We start from the raw sequence: 26,432 nt of genomic DNA, 5'->3' as shown, positions 1-26,432 counted from the left end.
GCCAAGGATCAAATCGTGGAAGTCGAAAAAAGACTGCAAGGTTGAGATTAGGGAGGAGGTAAAACAGGCACTAGGTGGCAGTGAAGAGTTACCAGACAGCTGGGCAACTACAGCAGAAGTAGTAAGGGTGACAGCAAGAAGGGTGCTTGGCATGACATCTGGACAGAGGAAAGAGGTAAAGAAAACCTGGTGATGGAATGGGGAAGTATAGGAAAGTATACAAAGGAAGAGGATGAAGAAGAAGAAATGGATAGTCAGAGAGATGCAGAAAGTAGACAAGAGTCCAAGGAGATAAGGTGTAAGGTGAAGAGAGAGGTGGCGAAGGCTAAAGAAAACGCATATGATGAGTTGTATGAGAGGCTGGACACTAAGGAGGAAGAAAAGGACCTGTACCGATTGGCTAGACAGAGGGACTGAACTGGGAAAGATGTAAAGTGGGTTAGGGTCATAAAGATGGAAACATACAAGCAAGGAGAGTGTATTGAGAAGATGGAAACAGTACTTTGAGAGGCCAATGAATGAAGAGAATGAGAGAGAGAGAGCAACAGATTAGCAAGGAGGAAGCAAGGACAGCTATGAAGAGGATGAAGAATGGAAAGGCTGTTGGTCCAGATGACATACCTGTGGAAGAATGGAGGTGTTTAGAAGAGATGGCAGTGGAGTTTTTAACCAGATTGTTTAATGGAATCTTGGAAAGTGAGAGGATGCCTGAAGAGTGGAGAAGTGTACTGGTACCGATTTTTAAGAATAAGGGGTATATGCAGAACTGTAGTAACTACAGGGGGATAAAATTGATGAGCCACAGCATGAAGTTATGGGAAGGAGTAGTGGAAACTAGGTTAAGAAGGGAGGTGATGATTAGTGAGTGGCAGTATGGTTTCATGCCAAGAAAGAGCACCATAAATGCAATGGTTGCTATGAGGGTTTTGATGTAGAAGCATAGAGAAGGCCAGAAGTAGTTGCATTGCATTTTTGTGGACTTTGAGAAAGTATAAGACAGGGTGCCTTGAGAGGAGTTGAGGTATTGTATGAGGAAATCGGGACTCACAGATAAGTATGTAAAAGTTGTACAGTATATGTATGCAAGAACTGTGACAGTGGTGAGGTCTGTGGTAGGAATGATGGATGCATTCAATGTGGAGGTGGGATTACATCAGGGATCGGCTCTGAGCACTTTCTTATTTGCAGTGGTGATGGACAGGTTGACAGATGAGATTAGACAGGATTCCCCATGGACTACGATGTTTGCTGATGACTTTGTGATCTATAGCGAGAATAGAGACCAGGCTGAGGAGACCCTGGAGAGATAGAGATATGCTCTAGAGAGGACAGGAATGAAGGTCAGTAGGAACAAGAAAGAATACATGTGTGTAAATGAGAGTGAGGTCAGTGGAATGGTGATGATGCAGGGAGTAGAGTTGGTGAATGTGGTTGAGTTTAAATACTTGGGATCAACAATACAAAGTAATGGGGATTGTGGAAGAGAGATGAAAAAGAGAGTGCAGGCAGGTTGGAATGGGTGGAGAAGAGTGTCAGGAGTAATTTGTGTCAGACGGATATCAGCAAGAGTGAAAGGGAAGGTCTACATAACAGTAGTGAGACCAGCTATGTTATATGGGCTGAAGACGGTGCCACTGACCAGAAAGCAAGAGACAGAGCTGGAGGTGGCAGAGTTTAAGATGCTAAGATTTGCATTGGGTGTGACGAGGATGGACACGATTAGAAATTAGTACATTAGAGGGTCAACTCAGGTTGGACGGTTGGGAGACAAAGTCAGAGAGGCAAGAGTGCATTGGTCTGGACATGTGCAGAGGAGAGATGCTGGGTATATTGGGAGACAGATGCTAAGGATAGAGCTGCCAGGCAAGAGGAAAAGAGGAAGGCCTAAGAGAAGGTTTATGGATGCGGTGAGAAAGGACATGCAGGTGATGGGTGTAACAGAGAAAGATGTGGAGGACAGGAAGCTATGGAAAAAGATGATCCACTGTGGCAACCCCTAATGGGAGCAGCCGAAAGAAGAAGAAGAAGATACATAGATGGCATCATCAGTTAACCTGTTACTTCTTGGCAAATCAAAAAAAAAAAACATAAATGTTCTGAGATTCCAACTGTTACACCCTCTAGCTACAATGCTGTGTGCCCGGGCCAGGCTCCCCTTAGCCTGAGGACAGTAGCCCCTGAATAGATTGCTTGGTCTTCCCTACAGTCTCAGCAGTGCTGAGTATGGGAGCAGTAAAATCTTACAGCTTCCATTTCATTGGCTGGCTGAAAAATTCATCATGTCACAAACAAGAGAGATTCTTCAGTATAGAAATTCCAGGGACCACAATAAGATGTGAACGGGCAAGAAATGGAAGGCAAATAAAGTGTTGGAGGTGGCTGAGTCAAGGCTGAAGCAGAAGGCATTGATTCGAACAGTGGCACCAAGACGAGTGGGCCTAGGCTACCCCGGTAACCAAAGCAAACAGGATCCAGTGGAGAAAGTGACACCAGCTGATTTATGAGAAAGTATACTGCCAGCAAGACACATGGACAAAATGGAAGGGCACACTGCAGAGAAAAATCACCTGATCCAATATCTGGCAAGCCAAGTTTCATTGCGTCCAATTCTTAATCCAAGTAGTTCATAATGCTCTTCCAACTTAACCTACATGTCTGAGGCAAAAGTGAAACACCATCTTACCCTTACTGTTCTGGAAGAAGTTCACTTTAGCACCTGCTCAGTAGCTGCTTAAAAGCTAGAAGACCAGGGGCATCATGTATAAATGATGCATAAGCACAAAAATGTTGTGTACACCTTTTTCCAAGCTCACATCACGATGTATAAGAACTAAACTTGGCGTAAAGCCACACACATTTTCACACCAGCTTAATCCCTTATGTACACAAGTTCTCCTCTCGGTTTTGCAAACTGGCGGCACGCAGCGTCAAAGCAATGCTTTTGTTCCAGTATGATTTCCCTTTCTTTTTTAGATACACATCCCTGACGTGGCTTTATCAGTTACACTGAAATGAACCATTTATTAGTTTAAGGCATCTGATTATATTTAACCTGTAACAATGTAATGGTCCACGGAATGGCCAAACTATTCCAAATACCATAGCTGCTTTACCGTTGTTGCTCTCAATGCACCACTTACAGTATTTATCCCACTGTATCTGAGTGTGGAATCACAGCTCTACAGCAGCTAATTGGAAAGAGAATTATCAGGATACAGCATCAAGCACATGCTGCCTCAGCCATGCACACAATCTATTTGAACTTCTCTCACACAGCAAACGCTTCAGAGCCTTTTCTGTAGGGACCTTGCGGTTCACAAACAGTTTCATCCCAAGAACTATAAACGCACTCAATCAGTCCATCAAGTGCTCCTTGTAGAACTGTTTGTACTTATAAGTATAATCACCTCACTGTAAACTTGCAATAATATTGCACAACCTGAGCCACTTTATAAAGCGAATATTTACATATGATGACGATATCATTTTTAAGATGAAATGCAGCAAAATATGTTTATTACATTATACAGATAAAATTTTAACATCATTTAAATAATCTATATTGTTAATAATTTAATATGTGATGACACAGTGTCGCAGCGCTAGTGACGAGCTGCCACCCCGTTCAGGGATTGTTCCTGCCTTGCGCTGTATGCTTGCTGGAACTGGCACGACACTGGATAGATGGATAGAATAATTAAACATGTACTATGAAGATATTTCAATGTTCCTTAAAAGTTTTGAAGAATCGGCGTTCTAAGCTTACAGATTACTTGACATTGTAATTATTAGAGCTATTACAGAGCTGATTGTGTGGCGATTGTGTACTTGGAGAAAAGGAAGGACAGGAATTGGGGGATAGTACATTTGAAAGAGACAGTACTGATGCAATAAATTATTTCATCGAAGGTCGTTCACGGTGCACCAAACATCTTGAGGGAGGCGGGAACAATCTCTAGACAGGGCGCCAGCTTGTCACTATCACTGCGCCACTGTGTTCCCAATGTTTAATACATGCTTTAATTCCTATCATCATGAAAATGGTATCAAGTATACATCTCAGTATTTAAATTATTCAGAGAACTGTAATATCACGAATATAATGGATTCTGTGTCCTGTCGGAGAAAGAGAAAGCCGTTTAAGAAGCAAGCAGTGATTCACACACATAGAGCACATAGAGAACACATACAAAACAAAGCCTTTAACGTGCTACTTTGGTATTTGAGAAACTAGTAAATGAAACTATTTTAAGATGAAGTTTATGACATTCTACTTTAATGACAAAATAAACTATGTGATTAAAGTGGAAATTTTGAGATTAAAGCTGACATTTCAAGCTTTTTTTCTCACGGTGTGCCTATTTTTTTTCTTTTCTCTGTACTCTAATAAACTTCCATATGACACTCAGACAGTGGGGTACGACTCGCCTTTTCAATTTCTTTTTTATTTTGGGAACTGTGCGGCTTAGTGAACTTGAACTTTCAAGTTCCTCTGACATGCTATGTCACTCGATCACCTTCCTTTTGTTGTTTTCAGTAATCCCTCGCTATATCGCGCTTCGACTTTCGCGGTTTCACTCTATCGTGGATTTTATATGTAAGCATATTTAAATATATATCGCAGATTTTTTGCTGGTTCGTAGATTTCTACGGACAATGGGTCTTTTAATTTCTGGTACATGCTTCCTCAGTTGGTTTGCCCAGTTGATTTCTTACAAGGGACACTATTGGCAGATGGCTGAGAAGCTACCTAACTTACTTTTCTCTCTCTCTCTCTTGCTCTGACATTCTCTGCTCCTGACGGAGGGGGTGTGAGCAGGGGGGCTGTTCGCACACCTAGACGATACGGATGCTCGTCTAAAAATGCTGAAAGATTACCTTCACGTTGCTCCCTTCTGTGCAGCTGCTTCGTGAAGCGACATGCTGCACGGCGCTTCGCATACTTAAAAGCTCGAAGGGCACGTATTGATTTTTGATTGTTTGTTTTTATCTCTCTCTCTCTCTCTGACATTCTCTGCTCCTGACAGAGGGGGTGTGAGCTGCTGCCTTCCTTGCAACTGCTTTGTCCGGCAGTGCTTCGCGTACTTAAAAGCCAAACAGCCCTATTGATTTGTTTGCTTTTTTCTCTCTCTCTCTGACATTCTCTGCTCCTGATGCGCACTCCTTTGAAGAGGAAGATATGTTTGCATTCTTTTAATTGTGAGATGGAATTGTCATCTCTGTCTTGTCATGGAGCACAATTTAAACTTTTGAAAAAGAGACAAATGTTTGTTTGCAGTGTTTGAATAAAGTTCCTGTCTCTCTACAACTTCCTGTGTTTCTGTGCAAATCTGTGACCCGAGCATGACAATATAAAAATAACCATATGAACATATGGTTTCTACTTCTCGGATTTTCACCTTTCGCGGGGGGTTCTGGAACGCAACCCCCCGCGATAGAGGAGGGATTACTGTATACCACTGTTTAAACCAACAAATAGTACATTTTTCCTTGCCTCCACTTGGTATTCATTGAAATTCTTCTATTTTCCCCGTGCTTTTGTCATTGTCTTTTCACAGAACGCTGAGCTTAAGGGCTATTTATATTGATTTGCATTTTCAAAGAGTCATAATTCTGGGAGGAGATCGGACGGGACAGCAGGCGCATGCACGTGCATTACTTTTCACGCTGACCGGGATTTATGTAGTGAAAAAATGTGGAAGTTGACGTATGCACAGACTTATGATTCTGGATTTTTTTGTGCATATGCACATTTCCGCTTTTGTCCGTATGCCATGTTTTAGTGTGAATACTACGCACGGCCTAATGCATGAGGCCCCAGGTGCTTAAAGTAGTCACTGACAGTGTAAACACAGTTCTCAACACCAACAGGCACGAGTGCAGCTCAAGAAAGGCTATCAGATTTGTTGAAACTAGAGGAGAACCCACATGCAGCCAAAAGAAGTCAGGTCTAATTCACACCACTTCAGACAAGAACCTGAGAGTTGAAACGACTTGATTTCCTAACACATATACAGTTAGGTCCATAAGAATTTTTCACAGTGACACAATATTCATAATTTTGGCTCTGTACAAAGCCACAATGGATTTGAAATAAACCAGTCATTCAGTGATTGAAGTGTAGACTAAGGGGTTTACCAAAAATATTGTATGAGTCATTTAGGAATGACAGCAATTTTTCTGCATAGCACCTCATTTCCAGGGGTTCAAAAGTATTTCAACTAGCTAACATAATCATAAATATAATGGTCATTTTTAATATTTGGTTGAAAATATTTGTTTTTTAATATTTGGTCGGAATCTTGGTCTTGACTGACGCTAAGAGTTGGTCTCACGTGGTTTATGTTGTGGAGGAAGAAGAAAGGACATGGTTTTAACCAAGTGAGGAAGTGATGTCAGTAGTCCTCTCAATAGTTCTACTCTATTCTAAATCAAACAGAAATTGGACTAATGGTGGTGTCACATCAAAATCTGTCCTTGTGTTTAAAGACACACCCACACCTGTGAGACATGCCCAAGTCATGACAATACATACATACAGTATTGTTATTATGACTACTACTCTTATCACCTGTGGAGAGAAACTGTCTTTGAATCTACTGGTGTGACTGCCAATCACTCTGCACCATATACCAGATGGGAGGAATGAGAAGAGTGGCTATGCACGATGGCTGAGGTCTTTAATAGTACTGTTTGCCTTTCTAAGGCTGGTAATATTCTGAGCTGCCTTCACCATCCTCTACAGTATTTTACATTCATGAGCTGAGCAGGTGTCATACCAGGATGAGATATAGCCGGTGAGAATGAATAGGACTGTTTATCTGTAGAAACTATTGAAAATAGGTCAAGATGTTTGAGGAAGTGAAGGTGTTGGTAAGATATATTTCCTATATTGTAAGTCGCGTGGACTGCTCCCTGAAGTATATGACCTGCTCCTTTGTTTTGTTGACATGAAGGGTGACATTATTATCCTGGCACCACTGGGTCAACACATAGACCTCTCCCTCTGTGATCCCTCTCATCATTGTTGGTGATCAGTCCTGTGATAGTGGTATAGTCAGCAGATTAATAATGGAGTTAGAGCTGTGTGTGGGCAGTTTTCTGTGTACTTTTTCCTTCCACATTCTAGAGACATGTTCGATTACACAAGGAATTCTAAATTGGCCACATGTGATTGGGTAAAGGACTGTCCCATCCAATATTGGTTTCTGTGTTGCACCCAATGCTGTGCCTGCCCCTGCATCTCTGAATTAGATTAAGATGGTTTCAGATTGGTCTGTTAAATCAGTTTATGTTTGCCATCATGATAGTACATAATATGAACTGCCCCCAAAGAAACAAACTGGTGTCACAGAGCTTGACTGTGTTATAAAATTGTGGATTAGGAGAAAAGAGAAAACTGTGAGCCTCAAAGATCTTGCAATTGGGTGATTTTTTAATTTCAGTTGTCATTAAGGCACAGAAGTGCACAGGATAGCGTAGCAAAGAATCTCCTTCAAACAAAAAAGAAATGACAAGCATCCAGTACTTGTTAATGTAACGATAACAACAGCTCCCAAATGACAAACAATAAGGAAATATTTGATTTCTTTACCAAAACAGAGTAATTACTCAAAATGCCATTCACTAGAAATACCAAATACTAACAATAACAGCTAATTCCAAAGGGGAAAAGTACAACCACAGAAACAAAATGTCTGCATCACAAAAGAAGAAAACAAAATCAGAAAAAAATATCCTTTACTCACAGAAGTGAATAACTCACAGTAGGATGGGTAGCCATGAAGAAAGGGAAGAACGCATAGCCGCACAGTCTGACTGGAGCTGTGAAAATCTTCAAACACAGCAGCATCAGATAATCATGATGTTCCGTCCTTTGGGTTCAATTACACAAAATGAAAATGGATTAAAATACAAGCAGGCAACATCAGAAAATCAACTAAATTAAACCAATTTATCAAATACTAATTGAAAATAATTATTGACATTAGACACTGTGTCCACAAAGAGGTTCCACTGAACTCCAAACCCCAGACACAATTACATCCAACAGAGTCACAGGTTCAAATTAAGGTTGTGCATTTATAAGGTGCCTTCACTTATCAGACAATTACATGGCACATTATAGCTGTAGCAAAGTGTAATTTGCCTTCAGTAATTGTTTGTAGTTTTTATTTACAAACTTCCTCAAAATCAGTTATTCCAGTATATAGTTTATAGGCTACCGATTGCATGTTATAGTACAAGTGCTAATTAATGTTACACCGCACAGAATGCAGGCACTGGGCTTTTCTGAAAGTTAAGCCACCAGACACATAACGCAGGAGTAAGTCATATTTTCAGATATCCCCAAGCCTGTTCAAATTTTATTTCAGTTTATTTGACATATATTTTATTTGGAAATGCTCAAGTTTGTAATAAGGGCAAGCGAAGGGCAAGTGACAAAAAATGTAAAGGTGTGATGCGCGCAATTAAGGTGACGCAGACATTCAAAAGAGGTGACACGCAGAATTAAATGTAGTGCCGCAAAATTAAAAAAGGTGACTTGCACAATTAAATGTGGCACCCACAATTAAACAAGTGACGCACACATACAAAAGAGGTGGCACACAGAATTAAATGTGGTACCACACTATCAAGCACCACACTGTAGGCAAAAGAAAAAAGATTGTGAAGCTCCTCCAGTTTACTTTGGGATCATTTTTATTTTTTATAACTTTTGCATTGGAAAAAAAAAATGGATGTCCGCTTGTTAATGTACACCATCATGTACATACATTGGGAACTGTGAAGGCCAACAAAGTAATTGAAAAAAGAATGCTATATTAACTTTCCCTCACTCAACCGGAAACTTCCCCTTAGGACTGACGGGCAAACCTTTCCACCAATCAGTGTTTTCTTTATGTTTTGCCAAGGTACCTACCCTTTCTGTACACTTTTACTTGTCATCACCCCTCTGATTGTGAGTGCGTCATTTCTAATTTTGCGTGGTACCACATTTAATTTTGCGCATCACCTCGTTTGGATGTGTGTGTTACCTTCTTTAATTGTGTGGCACCATATTTAATTTTGCCTGTCACCTCATTTCAATGTACGCATCACCTTAACTGTGCGTGTCTCCTTGTTTAATTGTGCGAATGACCTTTTTTAATTGTGCAGCACCACATTTAATTCTGCGTATCACCTCGTTTGAATGTGCACGTTACCTTAAGTGTTTGTGTTTCCTTGTTTAATTGTGCGCAGCATACCTTTAAATTTTTTGTCACTTGCCCTTCTGGGCCACCATAAATAAGTCATATAGTTTTTTCCAAGTTCTCACACATAGTTTTTGTATGTTTAATTTTAAAAAATAAAATGTTAGCGTTTATTCTTTTAGAGTGGTGACATGGTGTTGTAACATAATTCAGAGTTGGTGTACAACATGGCCATGTGTATATTTTGGATTTTAATTTATATATTAGATTTTATTTATTTTGTATTAATAGTTCGTTTATAATAATTAGCAATAAATTTGATTTATTATTTAATAGGCATTGGTGAGAAGCTGTTTGTTATAATGCCCTGTTCTTTTATTTGTTTCTGGAAAAGGAATAGGAAATAAGCTTCTGTTTTGCCTGTAGTTGACTTCTTTCCGACACAACGTGGAGGAGGATGGATTCCAGTTGTTACATAGTAACTTCAATTGATGAAAGTTTATTTCCTTTCTTTCCACTCCTCTGGTGAGTTTTGCCCTCGCCTTCCAACCCTGAATCCTTGGTCAAGGTGAAACGGCTCCTTTTATCTTTGACCCGGAGGTACTTCTGGTGCTAGGACATTTTCCGTCAGAAGCACTTCTGGGTCAGACGGAAATCCCACAAAGTATATTTACATTTACTTATTTGGCTGATGCCTTTATCGAAGGTGACTTATAGCATTCATGATACAAGTGGTTACATTTCTTTTGGTTTTCCAATTGGAGTGCAGGCAGATCAAGTGACTTGTTCATGGTCACACAGTGTCAGCAGTGGGATTTGAACTCACAAACTCAGAATCTGAAGATAACTCTGATTAAAGGGAAAAATACGTCAGCGCTAACATGTTGAGGCTCTTTATGGATCAACAGGTTCTCAATTTTCCTCAGGCCATATCTCCCTGCAGTAGCACTCATGTAACCCAAAAGGGCTGTACTCCGGGACTCCAAATCCCATGATGCCCTGTGGGTATCTGAAGGGTACCCGAATCCCTGAGATGCTGCCCCCTAGCGTATCAGGGAAAACAGAACACACGTGCTGTTGTCTCCCTTACAACGTACCACGTAATCCCTGCTGGGTACATATTCCCATTCCCACCTGGTCAGAAAGCCTGTTCTTCAATTCTCTTTTATAGTGGTGTCCCATCAGGGCAAAGAACAACACACATACAGATAGAAATAATTAACAAAGAAAAAGACAACAAATAAAAAACAAGGTTTGAGCTCCTGTATGATCCTAACAGACTATGGCTGAAAGAAAGCCTGACCATTTGGTCCCATAAAGCAAAGGTTTTTTCCAGCAGTGAAAGTTTAAAATTAATAATGTTAAATTTTAAAATTTTACATTTTAAATCTTTTCTGATTTCTTTACGTTTCTTTCTGCTCTCTCTATCATGTTGTCTTATTTGGATCTAATTTCTGTTTCTAATTTATTCCTAGGGGTCCAAGCAGTATCTTCCTAGGGGACAGCACTGCACCTATAATTATGATGAACTGTTCTCTTCTCTTTATAATTTCTTATCAAAATGCAAACATTACTTGCAATCTGGCACAGAGTTAAAATTAATTAGTAACCTTAAGTAAGTAATCATGATAAAAACCTACTGAAATGCTAGATCTGTTGTTTAAACTGCTGGCTTCATTATTGGTAAAATCAGTAACAGAAAATCAAAACAATTGTGCTGATTGTGCTCATTTTCTTTTGGTGCCAGTTGATTGAATTCCTTACTAACCTTTCTAACATAATTGTTATTTAATAATGGCCTGCTCCTAATCTGTTACTGCACTTCCTTCAAAGTGTGGTCAGCCATTGATTGCCTTTATATTATGTTCAAAAATAAGGTGTTAGAGCTCCAGGCATGTTAACAGTAGATCAGACTACTGAAGATTCACACCAACATGGCAGTCCTGAGGCAGGGGTAAACCAGTGATATACAGCTAGGTTCATAAATATTTGGACAGAGACAACTTTTTTCTAATTTTGGTTCTGTACATTACCACAATGAATCTTAAATGAAACAACTCAGATGCAGTTGAAGTGCAGACTTTCAGCTTTAATTCAATGGGGTGAACAAAGCGATTGCATAAAAATGTGAGGCAACTAAAGCATTTTTTAACACAATCCCTTCATTTCAGGGGCTCAAAAGTAATTGGACAATTGACTCAAAGGCTATTTCATGGGCAGGTGTGGGCAAGTCTGTCGTTATGTCATTATCAATTAAGCAGATAAAAGGCCTGGAGTTGATTTGAGGTGTGGTGCTTGCATGTGGAAGATTTTGCTGTGAACAGACAACATGTGGTCAAAGGAGCTCAACCATGCAGGTGAAAGAAGCCATCCTTAAGCTGCAAAAACAGAAAAAACCCATCTGAGAAATTGCTACAATATTATGAGTGTCAAAATCTACAGTTTGGTACATCCTGATAAAGTAAGCAAGCACTGGTGAACTCAGCAACGCAAAAAGACCTGGACGTCCACAGAAGACAACAGTGGTGGATGATTGCAGAATCATTTCCATGGTGAAGAGAATCCCCTTCACAACAGCCAACCAAGTGAACAACACTCTCCAGGGGGTAGGCGTATCGATATCCAAGTCTACCATAAAGAGAAGACTGCATGAAAGTAAATACAAAGGGTGCACTGCAAGGTGCAAGCCATTCATAAGCCTCAAGAATAGAAAGGCTAGATTGGACTTTGTTAAAGAACATCTAAAAAAGCCAGCATAGTTCTGAGAAAACATTCTTTGGACAAATGAAACCAAGATCAACCTCTACCAGAATGATGGCAAGAAAAAAGTATGGAGAAGGCGTGGAACAGCTCATTATCCAAAGCATACCATATCATCTGTAAAACACGGTGGAGGCAGTGTGATGGCTTAGGTGTGCATGGCTGCCAGTGGCACTGGGACACTAGTGTTTATTGATGATGTGACACAGGACAGAAGCAGCCGAATGAATTCTGAGGTGTTCAGAGACATACTGTCTGCTCAAATCCAGCTAAACGCAGTCAAATTGATTGGGCGGCGTTTCATGATACAGGTGGACAATGACCCAAAACATACAGCTAAAGCAACCCAGGAGTTTATTAAAGCAAAGAAGTGGAAAATTCTTGAATGGCCAAGTCTGTCACCTGATCTTAACCCAATTGAGCATGCATTTCACTTGTTGAAGACTAAATTTCAGATAGAAAGGCCCACAAACAAACAGCAACTGAAAGCCGCTGCAGTAAAGGCCTGGCAGAGCATTAAAAAGGAGGAAACCCAGCATCTGGTGATGTCCATGAGTTCAAGACTTCAGGCTGTCATTGCCAGCAAAGGGTTTTCAACCAAGTATTAGAAATGAACATTTTATTTCCAGTTATTTAATTTGTCCAATTACTTTTGAGCCCCTGAAATGCTTTAGTTGCCTCACATTTTTATGCAATTGTTTTGTTCACCCCACTGAATTAAAGCTGAAAGTCTGCACTTCAACTGCATCTGAGTTGTTTCATTTAAAATTCATTGTGGTAATGTACAGAACCAAAATTAGAAAAAAGTTGTCTCTGTCCAAATATTTATGGACCTAACTGTATACAGTAATCCCTCCTCCATCGCGGGGGTTGCGTTCCAGAGCCACCCGCGAAATAGGAAAATCCGCGAAGTAGAAACCATATGTTTATATGGTTATTTTTATATTGTCATGCTTGGGTCACAGATTTGCGCAGAAACACAGGAGGTTGTAGAGAGACAGGAACGTTATTCAAACACTGCAAACAAACATTTGTCTCTTTTTCAAAAGTTTAAACTGTGCTCCATGACAAGACAGAGATGACAGTTCTGTCTCACAATTAAAAGAATGCAAACATATCTTCCTTTTCAAAGGAGTGCAAAGCAAGCAGTCAAAAAAAAAATCAATAGGGTTTTTTTGGCTTTTAAGTATGCGAAGCACCGCCGGTACAAAGCTGTTGAAGGCGGCAGCTCACACCCCCTCTGTCAGGAGCAGGAAGAGAGAGACAGATAAAAAAAATCAATACGTGCCCTTTGAGCTTTTAAGTATGCGAAGCTCCGTGCAGCATGTCCTTCAGGAAGCAGCTGCACACAGCCCCCCTCCTCACACCCCCCTACGTCAGCGCAAGAGAGAGAGAGAGAGAGAGAGAAAGTAAGCTGGATAGCTTCTCAGCCATCTGCCAATAGCGTCCCTTGTATGAAATCAACTGGGCAAACCAACTGAGGAAGCATGTACCAGAAATTAAAAGACCTATTGTCCGCAGAAACCCGCGAAGCAGCGAAAAATCCGCGATATATATTTAAATATGCTTACATATAAAATCCGCGATGGAGTGAAGCCGCGAAAGGCGAAGCGCGATATAGCGAGGGATCACTGTACTGCTTAAAACGCTGTTAACAAGTTCTTTACAATCTAATATCACTTTAAAGTTTATGAGTCGGTTTCCTATACAGGACAGAAATATTATTTACCTCCTGATAATTTAAGCTCACTAAGTTATGACAAAAACAGTATACAGTTGTACAGTATTTTAATGTCATGCCAAGGCCATGGACATAGTCACTGATATGCCACCCTCTTGAGTTGGTATCATCCAGTTTTAGTTACATATCGAAACTGCATCAAACAAGTATTTCAGTTATTTTGGTTTTGTTTGTTTGTTTGTTTAAATTACAGTATTATTTCTGTTTTGTTTTTTTTACTGTGGCTGTTGTTTGAAATTTTCATTGTGTTTTTCACTGGTTTGTTATCATTTAAACATTCCTGTTTGCCCAAACACAGAATGTAAAGTACACACCTCTTGCCACCAGATTATGGCTGGTGTTTTTAATTTGCTTATCCTGTTAAAATTGATTTTTTTTACATTTGGGAGTTCCTTCTTAAGTCAGTTTCAATTGTCAGCACATTTGTCACCATTTTGTTTTTCTTTTGTGTAAATTCTGTCAATTTGTATTATAGAAACAAAATAAATTGGACAAAGCTAATACCCTGAAATGATTTTTGATAGATTTTCCCTCCCACTGGCACCTTCTTCCAAAGACCAGTCTTCCCACACCATCCCTACTACAACTCCTACCACATCATACTGCAATGGCCAGTGACAAGTCCATCTCTGACCATCAGTGTGGACTGTCCATAACTGAAGACTAAGTAAGAAGACAACCGAGGAAGCTACATACAGAAAAAGCTGTGGGACCAGATGGAGTCAGTCATATAGTTCTTAAAGCCTGTGCTGACCATCTTTGTGATGTCCTCTGTCACCTATTCAGTCTGTCACTAAGGCTTCAGAAAGTGCCACTGCTGTAGAAAACATTCTGCATTGTCCCTGTTCAAGAGAAAGCAGGTACCTCTTCACCTAATGACTACAGATGAGTGGTACTTACATCTCACATCATGAAGACATTTCAGGGACTGGTCTTGGACTATGTGAGTCCTCTTGTTTTAGACCACTTGGACCCACTTCAGTTTGCCTACTGAACAAAGACTGGAGTGGAGGAAGCAATTATCTATCTGCTTGACAAGGTTTATTCTCATCTGGACAAAGCTGGCAGCACTGTGAGGATAATGTTTTTTGATTTCTCCAGCACCTTCAGTAGCATCCAGCCATCACTGATAAGGTGTAGTCTCAGAGATATGCAGGTGAATGAGCCTATGGTATCCTGGATAATGGACAATCTGTCAGGCACGCCACAGTTTGTGAGACTCAAGGACAGAGTTTCTGATATGGACGTGAGCAACATTGGAGCACCACAAGGAACAATCCTGTCTCCTTTTCTCTTCACTCAGTACACAACTACAAATATAACACCAGTTCATGTCAGTTGAAGAAATTTCCAGATGATTCTGCACTTATGGGGTGTATTGATAAAGGGGATGGAACAGAGTATAGGAGTCAGGTGGAGAAGTTTGTTTCTTGGTGCAAAGAGAATTGTCTGCATCTTAAAATAAGCAAAACCAAGGAAGTGGTCTGTAAATTTCACCATACCAAAAACTCTCTATGTCTGGTCACTATTCAAAGAGTGGATATAGAGGTGGTCAACTCCTATAAGTACTTGGAGGTCCACATTAATGACAGGTTGGATTGGTCTCATAATACAGAGAGTGTGATTTTCTATGTTGTTTTCTATTCTTGTTACTGGGCTGGTAACAAGAGAAGCCCACCAAATCAACAAGCTAATTAAAAAGGCAAGTTATATATTTTATATATTTATTTATATTTAAATATCTATATATTTGTGGAGTGACAAATTTCCCCCTGGGGACAAATAAAGTTCTGTCTTTCGTTCTAAAGATATTTATTAGTCCTTACCTTCCCTGCTAATCCCTTTGGTTCATTTCTGATGACTGTCTCATAGTTGACACATGACCTCCATTATTTTTCAATCGTTAAAAACAGAACAGTGCAGATAATATTGTGTATCAAAACCAAAATACAAAACCCACCAGTATTTTTGATTAGGAATACATTTGGTTCTTAATCTAATTACGTTAGTATACAATAAATGTAGAATAAAATAATAATAATTGGCAGAAAAAATGATTTTGCTTTTATCAGCTGACTGGCAGCATAAGAAAGAAAATGGCGATCACCAAAAGTAGGTTTTTTTTTTGTCACCACAGCTTCTTTTTAGCTGCCTTGCAGTAATTTATTTTGAATCAGATTTTCACTTGAGATTCCATTTAACCTGAAAATCAAAGGATTAGAGTTTAAAAAGTAGCAGGTGTTTGTTCAGAATCTACTAATGTATTCTATTCACAAATGGAAGTCCTTATCTGAATCAGACATGTTTCTTGTAAATAAAGGCTGACATGGATAAATAAACATGTGCTTTAAGGCAGTACACCAAAAAAAAGTTAAAGGCTAATTTTGAACAAAAAAGGTATTTTAAGTCCAACTGCTTTTTAAATGGAGTGCATAATGTATGTCTTTACATACAAAAAAAATGATGAAACCCAGAGGTCTAAAACTTTCAATGTGCAGAGGGAGGTTTGAATTTTGGTGTAATGCTGTTTTTTTTTCTTTATTTCTCCCTAATCCAACAATTTTCCTAGGAATAATATAGGTGTTGTGAACTAGTGGTGAAAGAGCTGGGGCCTCATGTATAACGCCGTGCGTAGAACTCACACTATAACATGGCATAAGCACAAAAGCGGGATTGTGCGTACGCACAGAAAAATCCAGATGCAGGAATCTGTGCGCACGCATACTTTCACGTTCTTCCACTACATAAATCCCGATTTGCGTGAAAAGTAACGCACGTGCACGCGCCTTCTGTTCCGCCCCAACTCCTCCCAGAATTACGCCTCTTTGAATATGCAAAGCGATATAAATAGCCTTCTGTGAAAAGACAATGGGAAAAGCACAGGAGAAAATATAAGAATTTCAGCGAATACCAAGTGGAGGCAAAGGAAAAACGTACTATTTGTTGGTTTAAACAGTGGTATAATCAACAAAAGGAAGCTGATCGAGTGACAGAGTGTCGGAGAAACTCGAAGGCTCAACTTCACAAAGTCGCACAGTGCCCGAAATAAAAAAGAAATCACATACCAAAGTCGCCGTGAAAAAGTGAGTCGTAGCCCACCGTCTGAGTGTCATATGAAAGCTTATTAGGGTACAGACAAAAAAAAGGCACACAGTGGGGAAAAAAGCACGAAATGTCAACTTTAATCTCGAAATTTCCACTTTAATCACGATAGTTTATTTTGCCATTAAAGTAGAACATCATAAACTTCATCTTAAAATCGTTTAATTTACTAGTTTCTCAAATCCCATTTTAACTAAAGTGGCATGTTAAATGCTTTGTTCTGTATTTGATCTTCTATGTGCTCTATGTGTATGAATCACTACCTGCTTTTTAAACGGGCTTTCTCTTTCTCCGACAGGACACATAATCCATTACATTCGTGATATTACAGCTCTCTGAATAATTAAAATACTGAGATGTATACGTGATATCTTTTTCATGATGATAGGAATGAAAGCATGTTATTAAACATGGGAACACGGTGGCGCAGTGCTTGTTCATGTCTCACGCAAGAGGCTTGCTGCGCCATGCGTGACCTTCGATGAAATAATTTATCACAGCAGTACTGTCTCTTTCAAACGTACTAACCTCCAATTCCTGTCCTTACTTTTCTTTCTCCAAATACCCAATCGCCACACAATCAGCTCTGTAATAGACGTGAAGCCATCTGTAAGCTTAAAACGGCGATTCTTCAAAACTTTTAAGGAACATTGAAATATCTTCGTAGTACGTGTTTAATTATTATATCTGTCTATCTTTCCAGTGTCGCGTCAGCACCAGCAATAATACAGCGCAAGGCAGGAACAATTACTGAACTAGCTAGCGCTGCGGCACCGTGTCCTCACACGTTTAATTATTAACAATACAGATTATTTAAATGAAGTTAAAGTTTTATCTGTATAATATAATCAACATGTTTTGCTGCATTTCGTCTTAGAAATGAATACCGTCATCACATGTAAATACGCGCTTTATAAATTGGCGCAGTTTGTACAATATTATAACTGTAGTGCAAGTTTACAGTGAGGTAATTGTACTTATAAGTAAACAGTTCTGCAAGGAGCACTTGATGGACTGATTTAGTGCGTTTAGAGTTCTTGGGATGAAACTGTTTCTAAACCGCAAAGTCCGTACAGGGACTAAAGCATTTTGCCGTGGCTCAGGCAGCGTCTGCTTCATGCTGTATACCGATAATTCTCTTTCCAATCAGCTGCTGCTGTGATTTCCCACTCAGATACAGTGATATAAATACTCCGAGTGGTGCAGTGAGAGTAATGTGGAAAAAGATGATCTGCTGTGGCAACCCTTAACGGGATCAGCTGAAAGAAGATGCAGTGAGAGTTACAACGCTAAAGCAGTTATGGTATTTGGAATACTATGGCTATTCCCTGGACCATTATATTGCTGCAGGTTAATTACAATCAGATGCATTACACTAATAAACAATATGCAGTTAGTTTCATTGTATTTATAAAGCCGCGCCAGGAATGTGGATTTAAGAAAGAAAGGGTGATCACACAGGAACAGTAGCACTGCTTTGACACTGGGTGCCGCCAGTCTGCAAAACCGGGCGGATAAATTGCGTACGCCAAGGAATGAGTTACCGTGGAAATGTGCGTGGCTTTACGCCAAGTTTAGGTTTTATACATCGCGATTTGAGGTTAATGGTTCACAGTCGTTCCATGTGACCTGAGACAGGGTGCCAACCAATTACTGGAAAACTGGGTGACTGTCCCAAATTTCACTTCTAGACAACTCATGAGTTTTAGTTCTCACGACAAATGAAATCCAGCCAGAAAATATCCAAAGTGCAATAAGTGGAATCTATTGAGTTTGGATTTCGGGCAAACATTTTTCTGCCTTATGTCACTAATTCATTTATTTATTTTAAAGGAGGTTTTGCCCAGTCTGGATTGTAAGAAACTTTTTTTTGGGGGGTGGGGATCAGATATTAAAATCTGCAGTTGACTGCACTCAGAACCTCAGCTCCGACAAAAATGTTTTATTTACTCAGCAGTGGACCACATTCTTTGTCACACTTTTGCAGCTTTTGTGCATCTTACCTTTACTTCATCATACTTTCTCTTTATTTGTGTATGCCTGCTTGTGAGGAAGTCTATGCTGTTTATATCAGTTTGCATTCTCAGGGAATTTTTGCATTTACACTTTGTATTTTTTAATCTGAGGATCTACCCGGGATGCATTAGCTGTGCCAAATGCACAGGATGTGAACCTTACATAGAAATTAGACATTCATTTGTCCCTTCAACAGTGTCATTGTGCAGTCACCTACCACCATATCACCTGAAGAAAGTGTGTAGAGCTGTGAAACAAAAAGGTGGTCTTTCTGCTTGACATGTAAGTTTTCTCACTTGTTGTGTAAGTGGACATTTCCTGCAACCCTTAGTGGTTAATTGTTTTCCTGCTGGTTTCATCATCATGGTATGTTGACAACAGGCTAAACGTAAAGCTTCCACAGCAGTCCTGGAGTAGCTTGATGACTCAAGTAGTAAGATACAGTCATATGAAAAAGTTTGGGAACCCCTCTTAATTCTTTGGATTTTTGTTTGTCATTGGCTGACCTTTCAAAGTAGCAACTTCCTTTTAATATATGACATGCCTTATGGAAACAGTAGTATTTCAGAAGTGACATTAAGTTTATTGGATTAACAGAAAATATGCAATATGCATCATAACAAAATTAGACAGGTGCATAAATTTGGGCACCCCAACAGAGATATTACATCAATACTTAGTTGAGCCTCCTTTTGCAAATATAACAGCCTCTAGACGCCTCCTATAGCCTTGAAATGGACAGCCTGCTTCAAATCATCCCATAGATTTTCGATGATATTCAAGTCAGGGGACTGTTACGGCCATTCCAGAACATTGTATTTTTCCCTCTGCATGAATGCCTTTGTAGATTTTGAACTGTGTTTTAGGTCATTGTCTTGTTGGAATATCCAACCGATGCATAACTTCAACTTTGTGATTGATGCCTGGACATTATCCTGAAGAATTTGTTGATACTGGGTTGAATTCATCTGACCCTCAACTTTAACAAGGGCCTCAGTACCTGAACTAGCCACACAGCACCACAGCATGATGGAACCTCCACCACATTTGACAGTAGGTAGCAGGTGTTTTTCTTGGAATGCGGTGTTCTTCTTCCACCATGCAAAGCGCTTTTTGTTAGCACCATATAACTCATAAGTCCAAAGCACTTTGTTCCAAAATGAATCTGGCTTGTCTAAATGAGCATTTGCATACAACAAACAACTCTGTCTGTGGCGTGAGTGCAGAAAGGGCTTCTTTCTCATCACCCTGCCATACAGTTGATCTTTGTGAAAATTGCACTGAATTGTAGAACGATGTACAGATACACCATTTGCAGCAAGATGTTCTTGCAGGTCTTTGGAGGTGATCTGTGGGTTGTCTGTAACCATTCTCACAATCCTGCGCATATGCCGCTCCTGTATTTTTCTTGGCCTGCCAGACCTGGGTTTAATAGCAACTGTGCCTGTGGCCTTCCATTTCCTGATTACATTCCTTACAGTTGAAACTGACAGTTTAAACCTCTGTGATAGCTTTTTGTAGCCTTCCCCTAAACCATGGTACTGAACAATCTTTGCTTTCAGATCTTTTGAGTTGAGTTAAGGGTCACTCTTCAGAGGAGAGTCAAAGGGAAGTACAACCTGCAATTGACCACCTTAAATAGCTTTCCTCATGATTGGACACACCTGTCTATGAAGTTCAAGGTTTAATGAGCTAATCCAACCAGTTTGGTGTTGCAAGTAATCAGCATGGAACAGTTTCATGCATTCAAATCAGCAGAATTACAAGGGGACCCAAATTTTTGCACAGCCAGTTTTACACATTTGATTTAATTTCATACAACTAAATACTGCTTCACTAAAAATCTTTGAAAGACATACCACTGTTATCTTTTTTGTTGAAAGTAAATTATGCAGGCTGAGAGGGGTTCCCAAACTTTTTCATATGACTATATCTTTGAATCTTTCTGATTAATGTACACGTTTTTGTGAGTCACCCTGCTGTAGTTATGTGAGGTATTTATTATATTTGTAGAATTTTAGTAGTCAGAGCCTCAATCAATAACACAAAATTAAACACTAGGGATGAGCAAACCCCACTGAATTAGCTTTGCCTCGAGTTCTGTGAAACCGCAGAAATGAATTATAATGGTGCAATGGACATTTAAATTTCATTGAGAGCTAGAAATGTGTCTCCTAACTATGTTGGGCTGATTATTGTGACCAAAATGAGATCTGTGCTGTGAAGCAGCAGTGCCAACCACTGCGCCACCGTGACTTCCTGGGATAAAATTAATAAAATTAAACATCAGAACAATAACATTTCTTGCACACAGTGGCAACAAGAGCAGGAAGCATGAGTTTGCTAAGCTAAGGCTTGTCCCTCTCAAATTCTATAGGAGGTACTCACCTCTCTTAAACCAAAATGTACTTTGGTTTTTTTGCTCCTCATATGTTTTTACTCACACACTGTCATTGCTCAAATCAAATCAACTGCACAGCACTCAGGGAATTACAATTACAGTAAAGGGGTTGGCTCACGTATTACACACAGGTCAATTACAAACCCAAACAAAAAGATGCTACCATTAAGACACCAATACACCAAACACACTTCCAGTTCCTCTCTGCGTGCATGTTTTGTGTTTAAATGTAATTGTAAGTGTTACACTAGTTTTTAGCCCAGTCCTAGGATCACCTTTACATATTCATTTTAACAGAAGAAATTTACAAACAAGTGGAGACATTTCAGTCCATCAGGCCTGTTTGTTTAGCTAATCACTAAACTGTCTCAATATCTCATCCACATTCTTCTTAAAAGTTTCTGCTTCAACTGCATGGCTTGGTAGTTTGTTCCACATTCTTATAACTCTTTTAATAAAGAAGTCTTTTCTATCTTCAGTCTAAAAATACATGATTCAACTTTAAGTTGAAGGAATTCTGCTGGATCTACTTTTGGTCCCCACTCGATTTCATCTGCCTGAGAGTAAACAGGTTTAATTCTCTGAGTCTGTCAGATTATGACATGTCCTTGGGATGCAATTGGTTACTCTCCTCTGTACAGCTTCAAGTGCTGCTATTTCTTTTTTGTAGCAGGGAGCTCTGGGTGCTGTTCCACCCAACATCCAACAAAAATTTTTTTGTATAAGATGGCCACACAATGAATTATCAAGAAAATATGACAGAAAATCAAAAGGTAAAGGCAATTTAAAAATTAAATGTTAACTGCAACAAATAGAAGGTGGCACAATAAAACACATTTGCAATTGCTTATGGGTAGTTCAGACACACAGATAGCACAGCGCTCAGCTGCTAGTCTAGTTGAAGCCAAGATTAAATGAACATAGATGCTCTGCTGCAGGATTACACTATTATTGAATAACGCATCATAGTGAGAAATTTTTTGGGCAGAGGGTGTGAAACCTGTCGAAATACACCACATTGCCCAAAGAAATCTGACTACGCCATGTTGTTCAACAATGGTGCAATCCCGCAGTGGAGCATCTATGCTCATTAGACCTTGGCCATCACAAATGTGCTATATTATATGTTAGCTTCTGTCTGTTGCGGTTAATAGGTATTTTTAAAATTTCCTTTGCATTTTGATTTACCCTTGAATCTGTAAAACAAAGCCACCAATTGACATTGAAAATTTGCACAGAAAAACACTTTAGCGAATTTTGCCAATCAGCACTATTAAACATACAGAACTGAAGAACATTGCAAAGTTCCAAACAAAAACACTATTTAAAAACCTTAAATTTTAAGTAGAATTGGCGCATAAGTTAAATACATAATGTATTACATTCACAACTTTTTTACACCCAGAGACTGAGAACAGTCTTTAAATAGCAAAAAGCCCTCTTTTAATAAGCAACGCTTGAAAAAATTACATTGTAATACAATGCAGTCATTCTCATATAAATCAGCAGAAAAAAGTGGATTGGTGACCTCAGTGGTCTGGTTATGAGCTGGTTTAAGAACTTGCAGTTCCAAGAATCAATGTGTCAGGGTGGACTGAGTTCTGCCCGCAGCAAAATGCTTGACCAGTAATATTGTTGACTTGCTCTTTTCTGACAATTTATATGAAAACAACGAAATTGTTTCATGATGTGATCCCAGTGACTGATAGGCAAAGCCCTTGTATTGTGTATAATTTCATAAGGAATAACATAACTGGCCATTCTGAATTGTATAGTTTGACAGAATCTGAAATTGTTAGTACAAATCTTTGTAAGGTAAATGAAAGATATAAAGTCTGTATTAAATTGCTTTTTTTTAACATTTGGCAGCCATGATGTATTACTGTCAGATTTTATTATATAGCACACGGGCTTGAAAATATCAATTAAAAAAAAACCCTTTCCAATGGAATCTGCATTTATTTCAGGATTTTGACATATAAACTCGAATGATAGTTAATAAACTAAAATGAAAACAAATTAAATTTTTCTTCTTTCTTTAATTAGTTTTCATCAAAATACATAAGAAACGGGTACAGTAAAATAATTCAAATGTTACCTATGAATTATTACAAAAGTTATCACAAACTGTACACTTAATAACATTTTAAGCATTTTTCATCATTACAGAATATATCAGATGTAACAAAAGTTTACAATTTACAGAAAGAAACTCTTAAAAATGCTATGAAATGGAATGTGTCTTATGAAAACTATGGCACACACACAAATATATATACAGTATATAATTATTGATCTGTATATCTCACAAAGGCTGCATATTTTGTACAAAAATACAAATAAATAAAAAGATATGCTACACAATTTTGAAATTCTCATTATGGTTTCTTTTAACACAAAAATAATGTAATGGAAATAAATTGTACACAGTCTACACATTACATAGAAGTCATGTTTTATAGTTGTTACACCCACACACATTATTTACATTTAAATAACATTCATGTATACATCTTTTAATTAAATGATATTGTTAATTGAAATAAAAAAACAAAACTTCAAAAACACTAAGTTAATAAGAAACTGGATCTGAATCAATCCTCCTGCAGCTGCTCCTTCAACTTTTGACTGAGTGGGGCACTTTCTCATGTCTAGAGTTTAAGTTACATGAAAGGTTAAGTTTTGTTAGTTGGAAATGTTTTTTCTCCTTCACTTACATAATGTTAACTCTTGAAAAAGAATAATAATTCTGATATTAATATAACGTTATTGATCTAGATTTGCAACAATCCATCTTAATGAAAAAAAATCAAAGCTATGAAACACATTCTGAAATAATAAATTGTTATTTATTTTTTGAATATGCAGAACATTTCTGGATATGCATATGGACCCAGGTTTAGGTCACGTATTGAAGCCCTTTTGGACATTTACTAAATAAATGTCCATGTTTGACCCTGCTGTAGAGGTTATCAGGAAAAAAAAGAAATCTTTTAATTTTCTTTAAGGAGAAAAGCTTTAACCACAGAGATAAAGTATGTGATAAAACAATGAGCAATATTTAGAATTTAGCAGATATTCATTATTATGTACTACATGATATTATGACATAAATATTTGTTGTCTTTTAGTAAAGTTAGCAAAGGCTTCTTTGTCTCCATAAACATTAAAGCACCTCTGTCTTTGGATAAGCTTGTCATAGCATTCTACATTTATTATGGTATAATTACTTCAGAAAAGCAAAATGTTATATTTATTTTGTCTAAGAATAGGGAAAAACTTAAAAAACAAATAATTTGATTACTTTATATATATAATACTTATATATAATATTTTTTTTTACTTTTATACTTTAAGTTTTGGAGAGAATTTAATGAAAAATAAATTAAAGACAAAAAAGTTTTTCTACAGTTATACAAAAAATAAAAACATTTAGTATGTTGTGTACTTGCATTTTATTGCACACATACTTTTGCTCCACATTGGCATCTCAAAACATGTAATAATGTTAATTTTGCAGCTGTTCCCACAGATAATAAAATTTTGTAGGATCTGGAATGGCAGCAGTTGATTTACTTAATTATAAATTGTGAATCTTTCTTACAAATTTGCCAAATAAAACAATTACACATGCCAGAAAAATAGTAACCCTATCATTTCAAATTCTAGACAGTATTAATGAATATTTTGAAAATGTTTCAATTTTAACACGTATGACTGTTAGTACACTGTAATGCTCCACCACTATAATAAAATGTCAGTAAATGCACTTTTTTCTGCAGAAAGAGGTATTCTGTAAACAATTATTTTAGGAAATCATAAAAGGTTATTCTTGTATTATAGCAATAAAATTAACTTCATTCACAGTTAAAATTGCAATACTAAACCACAGTAAAGTGATTTTAAGGTTTCAAATGTTTCACTAAATCACTAAATCAGGGCACAGATAATGAAAAAGGGTATACAGCCTTTTAAATAAAATAAACACAACATTTTTGAAACAAAATTAAAACAAATGAAACAGAAAAAATATTACTATATTACGCCAGATATGTAAGATGATTTTTTCCGATCCTCAAAACAGAAAATGTAATAACTGAATCCTACCATTTTCGTGAATTTGTGTGTAAAGGATTTAAAACCAGATAACTACTATACTTTGACTTTCATATTACTTAGGAATAATAAATAATTATTTAACATATACAATTTCTTGCTATGGTGTCATTGGTGGTTTTGGTGATGGACAGGATCCTTGACTATCAAAACTTGTCGCTCGGCCTGGCCACTGTAAGAAAGGAAACAGATAAAAATAAATCAATAAACTTATCTACAGGACATGCCTACTTGTGGCACAAAGACATAATACAAGCTATTTTAATAAAATATCAAACTAGCCAGTACATTTTATTGAGACAGTTACTGTTTCACCATGTGTTTCTTATCGATGCACCAACCAGTACTTTAAAAACCGTCTAAAGAAAATTTGACATATTAATTCAACTTCTACTTTGACATACTCTGAATTCAACCAAACTTCACACAGACAAAGACCCAGTCTGGATTCAAGCCAGAGATGGGCCAAAATGTTTTTTTTAATACTTTCATCAATAATGAAAACAAGGCAACAATATGAAGAAATTAATGTCAAAAAATCGAAAACTAGAAAGCAAAAATGATCCCTATTCACAATTTAGTCTGGGAATTAAGGATTTAAAGTTACTTATTTGTACTGTGTACTGTGCAACAGATGAATACAGTATGTTTAACTCAGCTTTGCATGTTAAGTCTCATAACCACTCTAATTTGCCTGTTTAACTTCAAAGGTCATCTTATAACTATTTAAAATGTAAATACATAAATAAAACATAATTATGGTAGCATAAAGCACATCAGCTATGAAAGAAAATATGCAGTGAAAAAGAATCTTTAAAGACAACAACACTCTGTTCAAAAATAATAAGTGCACGATATTAGTTTTATGGACTGTGATTGATTCCTGTAGTATGAAGTAAATTTCCCAGTAACCTGGGATATACAGCAATACTTAAAGGCAGCTGACGATAACACTTAAAGTCAACTAGTTTTAAGCTTATCTCTAACAATATTTCTAGTTTTAAACAGATCAAAAGTCCAGTTTCTGTAGAAAAATGAACATATTCGCTCATTTATTTTGCTGAAATAGAAACAAAGGAAAGAAATGTCATTATTTTCCACT

General features: G+C 38.0%; 1 protein-coding gene across 3 annotated transcripts in view; it reads right to left on the bottom strand.

The window, feature by feature from the left end:
- Positions 1 to 23,250: 23,250 nt before the first annotated feature.
- The window catches only part of syt10 (synaptotagmin X), a 143,780-nt gene continuing 140,598 nt past the window's right edge, over positions 23,251 to 26,432 (bottom strand). For 2 of the 3 annotated variants that reach the window (XM_028816205.2, XM_051928556.1), the window contains exon 7: positions 23,253 to 25,502. In XM_028816205.2, the coding sequence (XP_028672038.1) occupies positions 25,431 to 25,502 (72 nt within the window). In that variant the 3' untranslated portion in view covers positions 23,253 to 25,430. Of the gene's footprint in view, positions 25,503 to 26,432 lie in introns of all 3 variants that reach the window. The other variant, XR_007935178.1, reaches the window with a different exon arrangement.

This window comes from Erpetoichthys calabaricus, chromosome 1 (assembly GCF_900747795.2).
Source record: "Erpetoichthys calabaricus chromosome 1, fErpCal1.3, whole genome shotgun sequence".
In the NCBI taxonomy this organism is placed as follows: domain Eukaryota; kingdom Metazoa; phylum Chordata; class Cladistia; order Polypteriformes; family Polypteridae; genus Erpetoichthys; species Erpetoichthys calabaricus.
The sequence above is the reverse complement of the archived record's forward strand: the minus strand, read 5'-3'. Positions and strand labels throughout refer to the sequence as shown.